The sequence below is a fragment of the Pimephales promelas genome, chromosome 21 (genome assembly GCF_988280905.1).
Source record: "Pimephales promelas chromosome 21, fPimPro1.hap1.1, whole genome shotgun sequence".
Taxonomy (NCBI): domain Eukaryota; kingdom Metazoa; phylum Chordata; class Actinopteri; order Cypriniformes; family Leuciscidae; genus Pimephales; species Pimephales promelas.
Genome location: NC_142789.1, coordinates 5,407,887 through 5,420,240, shown reverse-complemented (window position 1 = coordinate 5,420,240; position 12,354 = coordinate 5,407,887). Strand labels below are relative to the sequence as shown.

At 39.8% G+C, this 12,354-nt stretch overlaps 1 protein-coding gene across 2 annotated transcripts in view; it reads left to right on the top strand.

The window, feature by feature from the left end:
- vgll4b (vestigial-like family member 4b) overlaps positions 1–5,141 on the top strand; it is a 71,866-nt gene extending 66,725 nt beyond the window's left edge. For both annotated transcript variants that reach the window (XM_089125173.1, XM_089125172.1), the window contains one exon: positions 2,873–5,141. In XM_089125173.1, the coding sequence (XP_088981299.1) occupies positions 2,873–3,105 (233 nt within the window). In that variant the 3' untranslated portion in view covers positions 3,106–5,141. The remainder of the gene's footprint in view (positions 1–2,872) is intronic.
- Positions 5,142–12,354: the final 7,213 nt, after the last annotated feature.

The window sequence follows — 12,354 nt, the reverse complement described above, 5'->3', positions numbered from 1 at the left end:
TGCAGTGAAAATTCTAATTTTGTAAATCTAAAGTAAATTGTGTTATCCTGTGCCACATTAAAGGAACACTCCGACTTTTTGGGACTTTAGCCTATTCACCTTACCCCTCAGAGTTAGATAAGTCCATACATACCTTTTTCATCTCCGTGTGTGCTACAAGTCTGTTTGACGCACCCACCGCTAGCCTAGCTTAGCACAAAGACTGGATGTGAATGGTTGCAGCTTTCATACTAATCCAAATGAGTGGCAAAATAACGCAAACGTTTTCCTATTTACATGTTGTGATTTGTATAGTCACAGAATGTACAAATTACAAAGTCAAATGAGACACAGACATCTTTTGACCGTATAAATACTATATGTTCTGAAGGCGAAGCACTGCTACTTTGACGGAGTGATAACCGCATCACCGGAGACACGGCGTGGTGAGGAGCGGAGAGTTCGCTCAGTGTTTGGGTAACAGAGTCAGCAATTTATAAATAGTAAAAGCGTAGTTTACAGTCACGGGTTTTCGCTCTATTGTAAATAGCTGCGACATTAAACAGGGGAGGTAACCATGTTTCACAGAATTCCAACTAAAAACGCTGACTGGATGAAGAAATGGCTAACTTACTTACTCTGGATATTTATCCAAACACACCTAAATAGATTATCAAGGGACATTATGTTTGCTCGTTACATTTCAATGGACGACTATTTTGAAAAAATGGAATTTGCCACACGGACCATAATGTGCTGAAGGATACGGCCATCCCATCGATAGCACAGACAGGACAAGCGGATCACCTGCGGCTGAGGTAAGTTTTCCCTTATGTTTTTAGATGACCTACTGTAACAGTGCCATTAGCCAGAGCTAATGTAACGTTAGTGACACTATTATATGATTAGGGTATGAATATGTTTTTATCTTGATGCGGTGCGCGTTTTTTTCCAAGCGCGTTCACCGCGTTGAACTTGCACCCTGCGCGCGGCGCGCCTAGTAGCCTAAATTTGAAATAACCATGGAAATAACGAACTTGAGCGTGCAAAAGGGTACGATAGGCTGTGAGTTCATTGTGCAAAAACAATTTGTGCTATTACTTTCCCCTTATTCTATCCTATAGTAATGCAATTATACTGTATATTATATACTGTTGAATACATTGGTTCAGCTAATAAATTGCATTTAAAATATATTGATTCCTGTAATAATAATTGTTTATTCATGTGATATTTATAAATCTGGGTGCGTTTTTGGTTGGAAATCAATGAAACATGGTACCTGGTCTCCCCTGTTTATTGTCACAGCTCATACAATAAAGCAAACACCCATGACAAACTATGCTTTTCTATCTAACGTTAGTAATTGCTGACTCTACTCCAACACTGAGCGAACTCTCTGCGATTCATCACGGTGCGTCTCAGGTGATGGTTATCACTCTGCCCAAGTAGCAGTGCTTCGCCTTCAGAATTATTTATACGGTTAAATGATGTCTGTGTCTCATATGGCCTTGATATTTGCACACTCTGTGACTATACAAACCACAACATGTAAATAGGAAAACGTTTGCGTTATTTTGCCACTCATTTGGATTAGTATGAAAGCTGCAACCATTCACATCCAGTTTTTGTGCTAAGCTAGGCTAGCGGTGGGTGCGTCAAACAGACTTATAGCACGCACGGAGATGAAAAAGGTATGTATGGACTTATCTAACTCTGGGGGGTAAGGTGAATAGGCTAAAGTCCCAAAAAGTCAGAGTGTTCCTTTAAGTGTGCACTACTAGTCTTCACTTTGTTCCAGTAGCATTGATTTTCAAATGTGAAAGTATGCTTCCAATGTCATGGGTTGTGTATACAAAAATCTGCGAACTCTGGGCGCCGCCATCTTGCCTGCCACCATTACTGCCTGCCTGCTAACACTTGCCGGTGCCCTCTAATGACATTTCAATGAAAGCGGGTCCTACTCATAAAAGAACATGTTTGGTGAAGGAACATTGGCTAGATGATGTCAGGTAGTGGCCTAAACTGACAGATAAAGGTATTTTATTGACAACATAATGTATTCATGTAAAAATGTGTCAGCCTAATGTAATTAAGACGTGTATTAATTGATGACAACAATAAAACTGAACACTGTTACTATTAGCTGTTGCTAATAGGTTCACAAGCTTCACAAGTTGCAAATAACTCAGTGTTTCCCCTACCATTGTTTTGTAATAATACTCTAACCCGCAATAATACTATTTAAATGCGAATCATACATGTTCAGTGTGAATGAATGGTGCAGTCGACACAGTTTCATTTAACACACACAGACACTGAAGCACGTGTGACACTAGAGCTGTTTATTTGCCTATACTTGGCTGAATTATATATGAATAAGTTATTCAGTCAAAAGCAGCGTTTGTTTTTTCTCGGATTTGAAAACCTGATCCGCTATACTGTTACTGTATACATGCGCTCTCTTTCTCAACGGTTTATGTTCATTTCACTGACTTCGTTTACTAGGATACATGAGCATTTTTGACATACTTTTGTGTGAATGTCCATTCAAAAAAAAAAGGAAGACAAGGAAAAGGAAAAAGACATTCGGCCCTGTTTTGAAGCCTATCTATGGAAAGAGGTTAAAACAATGCCCAACAATAGTCTAGTCAACAATTAGACTACAAAGAAATGAAATGAGTGAAGAAATGAAACTAAACCGCTTGTAATCACTGTTGACTTTACTTGCATGGTGGAATATAATGCATCTAGCAAGTTATTCTGGCAAAGAATAACTGTTACAGCCAGACTATATCGGGTCTATAGTTAATCTAGATAGAGAAATGACGGCTATTGCTTGCTATGATCTAGTGTCTTTGATGCGCACTGAGTGTGGTTCTCTCTTGTGCAGCGAACACCGCCTGCGACCCCGTGATCGAGGAGCACTTCCGGCGCAGTTTGGGCAAAAACTACAAGGAGCCAGAGCCCGAGCCCAACTCCGTGTCTATCACCGGCTCGGTGGACGACCACTTCGCCAAGGCCCTGGGGGAGACGTGGCTCCAGATCAAGGCCAAGACCCCAGACTCCTCCTCCTCCAGCGCTCACATGGTCAACCACAACCAATCCCCGTCCCTCGTGTCCTGAGGACCAGCGAAACCAGAACCTCTTCCAGACTAACCCACTCTGAGCAGCACGCATGCTTTAGCAGAGCTCGTGTGTATCTGTGTACATAAGAACGCTCGCTTAAACTGTCACTTGTGCATTTTCTTTCCTTTCAATTCGTTTGTTTGTTTGTAAGTTTTCTAGTATACTTATAGCTTGGCTGTTGCATTATGGGATGCCCGTACCTTAAAAAAAAAATGTTTTTTGAGATCAAAATCAGCCAGGCGCTTATCTAACCATCCAGATACCAAAGAAACCGCTGATGCAAACCTTTTTACCCAGAAGCCATTCTTCCTTTGCGCCCATTCTGTCTTACACACACACACCGGCTGAATCTGCATGTGTGTTCACTTGAAACGAAAGGCCTGGACTGATTTTGCACTATGGCTGGATGGAGGTGGTGTCATTTTGTGTCGGGTGTTCAGAGCGGTGATGTCGTCACAGACGGGAATTGATGCGTTCTTAAACACACTTTCAACTGGACTTCGGCAGAACGTGGCCATTTCTGTTGTTTTGGAGTGGTCTCCCCCCCCCCCCCCCCCCCCCAGGCACTGTGGTTTAGTAGAGTAGACGTTTAAGAGTAGACTAGTGCTTATAGGTGCATGTTTTTGAACAAATAAATAAATAGCTGGTATCTATTATCGTGTAGACATTTCAATCATAATACTTTTAGCCTTTTTTTTTTCTTCAGATTTGATTCTATTTTTGTCAGTAACAGTCCTAGATAAACTTACTGCTGGTACAGTTGTACTCCATATTATTTTCTATTCAATATTCATTGTGGTAGCTGCCAGATACAGAAGAGAAATCAGCCTCCGGACAGGCCATCTATATAAATATATATAGAAAATATATATTAACGGTTGGTTTTTGTATGATATTAATCCGTGGTACAGGATGCTGTCGCTTTGCATGACTGAAAAAGCAGCGTTCGCAGTTATGGACACGTCAACTAGCGTTGACAATCTGCCGAAAGCGTCAAGCTAACTCCGTGTGTGTTCGTCGTTCTTCATCTCCTCTTAACTCTGCTTCACCCAAACACACTACATTCCTCTGCTAGGGGACGTCTTGTACCTTCTCCTGTGTTCAGTTTAGCTACTAACCACAACGTGTGACGAGAGGTTGCAGATGCAGTAGACGCTTGCGCTCGTCCTTACATTCCTTCGGCCCAGTTACAAACGTCGGATCTGGTGAATGTCCCACATCTTTGATTTCATCGTTCCGTTTGCATGTTTGCCACACCGTTGTCCAATCCCACCATCACACACATTTCACGACCAGTTTACTGTGTATACCACACTTTCTCACTCTCTGCTTGTCATCCTACATACACACTGTAGGCAAATCACTTAAAGAAAAACAAAAAAAAGTTTTTATATAGGAAACTATAAGACCATCATTACGCTGTGCGTAACGAATGTACAGAGAAAAAAAAATCGTAGGTATTTTTGAGGAACAATTAATTTGTTAATGATATGTAGCTATTTAATTTTTCCCATTGTCCTTTATTGTAATCATGCTTTTTTTTTTTCTTTTTTTTCTCGAGGAAAAAAGTTGATCTTTTTTGTTTGTAGGGTTTTTTTTCTTTTTTTGTCTGTTTAAGGTTAAAGTGCAGGAACACAGTTATTCTATGAAAACACTGCGTTAGTGTAATAGCCACTTGTGTATTATTTCCGAAGGCTACTGAGCAGAGTCTCACACACTTCTGAACTGTCTCTGGAGACATTAGAACAAACGGACCTCGAGTCCCGAGCGAGTTCCTCGGTCCCATGCGATCCGCTGGGATTTGAGCGACGATATTTTCTATATTGATGTGCGCTTCCAGGAGAACGACGACGAGAAACCAACGTTTAAAACACTTCACTGCACCTCGAGTGTACTTCTTAATGATGTGTAAATCTGTATTATTCCCTCATTTCATGGCCTTGTTTCTCCTTGGAATAAAACAAACTTTTGGCAGGCCATTGTTTTGTACTTTTAAGTAGCCTCAATGAACAATAAAGTGCTCTTAAACCACAGCCGTGACTCCAGCCTCCTGCTTTCTCTAGAGAGAGACACTACTGTAATTATCAAACAATATCTTTTAAATTCAAAAATACATTAATATGGAACAAATAAAGAGCAAACACTGGTAACTTTAACCATTGAAAGGATATGACAAAGATATCGCTTTCCTGATTCAAACTGACATTGAGTTGAAGAATGAAAGATGTATATTTATATGAGCAATATCACTCTTTATCAGACGGGTTGTGGCGTTGATTTTTTACACATTGTCTGATTAATAATTCAAACACTTTTCATAAATGTCAAGCACCTTGTACGAACCCTGAAGTCATTTTAAACATGTTTGAAATTCCACGAGTTTCTGAATAGTAAAAACTCGTAATTAAATTGTGAAAACCCACTGCATCTCAGCCGGACGCTCCTCCTGACGCCACGAACATCCTCGCAGAAACGCTGTAATCTCATAATGATGGTGATTTAGGACGTGATATTCCCCATCTGACCTCAGTGACCAGACACCAGAAAACATCATTACTGTGTAAATATAGTCCATGTTTATTGTGAGAAAAGACATTTACAGATGTAGAACAGACATCATGTTGAGTGACAGGATAATACTGACCCCACACCTAACCATATAGTAGGGTAGGAAGGGGGGGTTCACCTGCACCCGAAAGATATATTTTTTTAACCTAGTTTTTTGTAATCCTTAAGGTGTCTAGAAAAGAAATTTTGATGTTCCCCGCGCAAATTTTTGTCCCATATGTGATTTTTTTTGTGTCATCTTTTGTGTCCGTGCTTGATTTTTGGCTGCGGAAAATGAAAACTTTAAACCTACATAGAATCTGAACAATACATCCTACAGACACAATCTATCCCATTTTCTCTTCGTCTTTGCATGAGGAATTGATAGATATGAGGATTGTCTTGATTAGATGATGTATAGTGCATAAAAACTCAAATAAACACCAAAAAATGGTGACATTAGATCACTGGAACTCCTCCCCTATGGACCCTTCTGATATATGTTTTCTAACTTTTGTATTTTTACAGTCTTTAGGATGTCTAAGAAGCAAATGTTGATGATCCCCACCTGAAATATTGTCACATGTATGTATTTTCTGGCTATATTGGTTGCCACCCTGGATATCCAAAAAAGCACATATAGGCAGCCTGTTTTTCTCCTTTAGTTTTCGATTTGATAAATCTCCATTTTTCATAACTGGCTATGTAAATTATTATTGAGCACATGTTGAGCTTGTTCCCAATGTTCACTTGTTGCACATTAAAAATATAACATAGATATTTTAATTAAATAATACATTTTAAGATACAATGTGTTCAAAAATATGCATTAATTAAAGATCACATCATGTAATTAGGATTCACTGGTAATGTGAGGTTTATTTCACATACATTTTTAAACTAACTACACAAATACATAGCCTACACCATGCACCAACACACAATTAGAAAGGTCTTTCTTGGTGAAGAGTATTTAGCGTTATGGAAGCCCACATTAACTGGCAGATAATGGTCTCTCCAGATTTCTGTTAAGCAGTTGAGGGTTGATTACCTAATTTACTTTTATTTACTTAGAGAAATCCTTTTTTTTTTAATGAATTTACTTAGAGTTTAAAAAATATGATCAGTTTAGGGTAAAAAGGCCGCATAGTAGGTGGTGTTAAAAGTAATTTTATTACAAAAACCTGTACTATTTATTACTATTGAAACCTGAATTTGATGCCCCCAACTCTGGAAATTCCACGAATGCTCCCACTCTACGAGTGGAAAAAGACGCACTCCCTTATGGTAGATATACCTGAGACCCTAAATTCATCATCAAGTCATGATTAGATGATGTATAGTGCATAAACACTCAAATGAACACCAAAAAATATAAAAATAAATTGTGACATTGGATCACTGGAACTCCTGTCCTCAGGACCCTATTGATATATGTTTTCTAACTTTTGTACTTTTACAGTCTTAATGATGTCTAAGAAGCAAATGTTGATGATCCCCACCTGAAACATGTTGGTCCAAATGAACATCTCCCATAATCATTAGATACTAGCTATTCAAACCATTATATTGGTGTTATATTTATTGAAAAAAAAAAAACAGAAAACCACTCATAAATTCAAATACTGTATGTGTAATGTATATATGAAGAGTTCAGATGCAAAAGCCTCTAAGTGCCATTTGAAATTTGGTTCTAGAATGACCATTTTTATCAAGCTTGTGTATTTAAGTTCAGTAATTTCACTTAAATGACCATTAATAGGTAATCTTCATTGCCATTTAAGTGAAATTACTGAACTTAAATATACAAGCTTGATAAAAATGATAATTTTAGAAGAAAATTTCAAATGGCACTTCGAGGCTTTTGCATCTGAACTCTTCATATAGGGTATAACAAATCCCCATTAGAATAAACTGAAATAGAAAAAAAGTGATTCTAATCAACCCCTCCTTGCACTGCCACCTTAACGTGGTGGAGGGGTTTGAGTACCCGAACGACCCTATGAGCTATGTTGTCCAGGGCTATATGACCCTGGTAGGGTCTCCCAAGGCAAACCGGTCCTAGGCGACGGGTCAGACCAAGAACGGTTCAAAAAACCTTATGAGTGAAGTGAAAACAAGGACAGCCGGGGCCCCACCTTGGAGCCAGTATGTGAGCGCCTGGTGGCAGGGCCTCCCACACGGTGTCCGGCAGGGCTCAGTCCGAAGAAGCAACGTGGGGCCTCCTTCCCGTGGGCTCACCACCTTCAGGAGGGACCGTAAGGGGCCTGTGCTGAGAGGATCGGGCGGCAGTCGAAGGCGGGGGCCTCAACAACCCGATCCCTGGACATGGAAACTAGCTCTAGGGACAGAATGGCTCCCCTGACCTGAACCCGAGTAGTGTTCAGTTATTGGACTTCTGTGCTAGTCACAGTTTGTCCACAACGAACACCATCTTCAAGCAAAGGGGTGTCCATCAGTGCATGCAGCAGCTGAACACCCTAGGGCGTAGGTCGATGATCGACTTTGTGGTCGTTTCATCTGACTGCAGCCATATGTCTTGGACACTTGGGTGAAGAGAGGGGCAGAGCTGTCAACAGATCACAACCTGGTGGTGAGTTGGATCAGATGGCGAGAGAGGAAGCTAAACAGACTCGGCAGACCCAAGCGTACTGTAAGGGTCTGCTGGAAACGTTTGGCAGAGATCTTCAACTCCCACCTCTGGAGGAGCCTCGACCAGATCCCGAGGGAGGCTGTAGATATTGAGTCCGAGTGGACCATGTTCTCCACCTACATTGTCGAAGCGGCTGCTCAGAGTCGCAGCCGTATGGTCTCCGGTGCCTATCGAGGTGGCAATCCCCGAACCCGGTGGTGGACACAGGAAGTAAAGTATGCCGTAAGCTGAAGAAGGAGGCCTATGGGGCCTGGCTGGCTTGTGGAACTCCTAAGGCAGCTGACTGGTACCGGCAGGCCAAGCGGACTCCAGCCCGGGTGGTTGTGGAGGCAAAAACTCGGGCCTGGGATGAGTGCACTTTTATGATGGACAAATGCACTTTTATGATGGACAGATGAACTTTTATGATGGACAGATGCACTTTTATGATTGATAGATGCACATTTATGATGGACAGATGCACTTTTATGATGGACAGATGCACTTTTATGATGGACAGATGCACTTTTATGATTGATAGATGCACATTTATGATGGACAGATGCACTTTTATGATGGACAGATGCACTTTTATAATTGATAGATGCACATTTATGATGGACAGATGCACTTTTATGATGGACAGATGAACTTTTATGATGGACAGATGCACTTTTATGATGGACAGATGCACTTTTATGATGGATAGATGCACTTTTATGATGGACAGATGCACTTTTATGATGGACAGATGCACTTTTATGATTGATAGATGCACATTTATGATGGACAGATGCACTTTTATGATGGACAGATGCACTTTCATGATGGACAGATGCACTTTTATGATTGATAGATGCACATTTATGATGGACAGATGCACTTTTATGATGGACAGATGCACTTTTATGATGGATAGATGCACTTTTATGATGGACAGATGCACTTTTATGATGGACAGATGCACTTATGTGATGGATAGATGCACTTTTATGATGGATAGATGCACTTTTATGATGGACAGATGCACTTTTATGATGGGCAGATGCACTTTTATGATGGACAGATGCACTTATGTGATGGATAGATGCACTTTTATGATGGATAGATGCACTTTTATGATGGGCAGATGCACTTTTATGATGGATAGATGCACTTTTATGATTGATAGATGCACTTTTATGATGGGCAGATGCACTTATGTGATGGATAGATGCACTTTTATGATGGATAGATGCACTTTTATGATGGACAGATGCACTTTTATGATGGGCAGATGCACTTTTATGATGGATAGATGCACTTTTATGATGGACAGATGCACTTTTATGATGGACAGATGCACTTTTATGATGGACAGATGCACATTTATGATGGACAGATGCACTTTTATGATGGACAGATGCACATTTATGATGGACAGATGAACTTTTATGATGGATAGATGCACTTTTATGATGGACAGATGCACTTTTATGATGGATAGATACACTTTTTTTTCTCAGTGATCGTAAATAAAACAAAATTCCATTTTTCTCGGTTTAATGAAAACCGATAGGTCGTTATGGCACATAGACATATACACTAGACCTCACCTTGGATACGGCAGTTCATTGGAACGAATGCGTCAATAGAGCCGCCATCTTGAAACAGGGGAGCCCCTCCACTTTAATGCATCAGCGTCAATCAGGGCCTGAAGTTAATTTTTTCGGACACCGGCCACTGTGGCAGGTGGATTTAAAAATTCACCCGCCACAGAGACTTTTTACCAGCCATTTTTTTTGCCTCATAAACGTAAAAAAAAAAAAAAAAAAAAAACCCGGGAATTTCACAATATTGTTCTTTAACTTGTAAGAACACACATTTTAGTGCTGTCAAGTAATAATAACTCTAATAACATACATAAAAAAAAAATATTTTTATTCATTGATTTTGACAGACACACACACACACACACAACATAGTATATACTCAACAGATAGACCTACCGCAGCTCGTAAACAAATCACACGCGGCTGTGTTGATGGCGGATTTAGTCACGTACAGGTCTTACTCTTAACAGCTTTTAGTTACAGCGTTCAGGAACGGTTAAATATGAACTAAATTAATAATGTTATTACTGATAAAATTACCGGGTACCGGACATTTTCTCACCGGTTCCCAACTCCCATCATGCACAGTTGCACACGCACATCTGTGCAACTGTCATTGTACTGTAACCTACAACAGCGACGCGTTACATTATCTCATCCCATCTCACCAACAGTTTAATACTCGCACACGTAGTCAGAAAAAGAGCCTCATCTTCTTTCTGATCGCATGAATGTTACGAAACAACAGTCGCTGTCATAAATCAGCCGCTCACGAACCTTGCCATTGCCGCCGATTGTTCACTTTGTATTAAAATGTCTTCTTTACTTTTATTTTTCTCATCCTCATCTTTTTGTTGGCTGTTTGTTTTGTTTCAGCTGGCCTCTTTACCCCAGTAATGTGCCGCCACATTTTAGCTAAAGTCCACCGCAATAGCGGACTTCGTTGAAATGTAAAAATCCTAATGAATCACTCAATTCTCATTGGCTACCCGCCAATGTGGCAGGTAGATTGACAGTGTTACCCGCCAATAGCAAAATTCACCCGCATTTGGCAGGTGGTCGGGTGTTAATTTCAGGCCCTGGCGTCAATGTAGTAGACACAGTAAATCACCATAAATCATCATGAATGAGATTTTTCTTGTTTTTTTTTGGTTTGTTCCAACGGTCAGACATTTTATCATTGATTCCAGAAAGAAAAAACTTTTTTTTTTTTTTTTTTTAAAACATTCTTTCTAGTTCAGATTTAATCCGTGAACATCATACGCTGCACAAAAGTCCGCCACCATCAATGAATTTGAAGTAAAGGCAGAGATAGCAGCATTACCTAGCTACTTCCTATGACAAGACCCCTGTTCCAAGATGGCGGCGGTTTTGACGCATGCTTAGACCCCCAAGGTGAAGTCTAGTGTATATGTCTATGGTTATGGCAGAGGCGAATAAACATCTGGATATCTCTCCACTGGAGCGTGTTAACGCAAACGTGTAAGTTTCACGTTTGAGGGGGTTAACCCGTGACATCTACACATTTTCCAAAGTGGACTATTTAGGCTGCTTCGGCGTGGATCGAGGCAAATGAATCCTTTTTCACCTTGAAAATAATAAATGTTTTTTGCATTTTAAATAATAGACCATTTCTGGGTGATCGTCAATAAAACAAAATTCCATTTTTCTTGGTTTAATGAAAACCAATAGGTCGTGATGGTAAGTTTCAGTTTAACTGTAAGTTTCACGTTTGAGGGGCTTTAAACCGTGACATCTACACATTTTCAAAAGTGGACCAACGTGATTATTTCACGTCTTGTCGTGATACCGGGTTGAAGAAATGTTGTTTTGGCCACTTTGTTTGATATAATCACAACAATTTAACGTAAGCAAGAATGGGATTTGAACTCAGATCTTCTTGATTAAAGCCCAAAGCTTTATCAATTGAGCCACTGAATCTGTTGAGTTCAAAGGTGTATTGAATGAATTTTTATTGACGGTTTGGTTTTATTTGTTGGAAAAATAAATATAGAAATATGATTTGACACAAGAGGGCAGTATAGCCCTATTTATGGTTTTGAGTTTAAACTAAACCGTGACATCTACACATTTTCCAAAGTGGACCAACATGATTATTTCACGTCTTGTCGTGATACGGGTTGGGCACTGAAGTTACAGGAGTTTCTTCCCGTTGCTAAGCAACGGAACTAGGTCGAGTATTTAAAAGGTTATGGTTAACACCGTTAACGTGGTTTAACAACGATGTAATACGTTGTTTTAGCGTACCTTTTGCTTAAACGAGGAGCTGGGGGACGCCCAAGAAAATAGACATTTTACTCATTAGGCGTGGATCCAGGCAAAAGAATCCTTTTCACCTTGAAAATAATAAATGTTTGTGTTTTTTTTTTTTTTTTTTTTTTTTTTTTGCATTTTAATAATAGAACATTTCTCAGTGATCGTAAATAAAACAAAATTCAATTTTTTCGGTTTAAT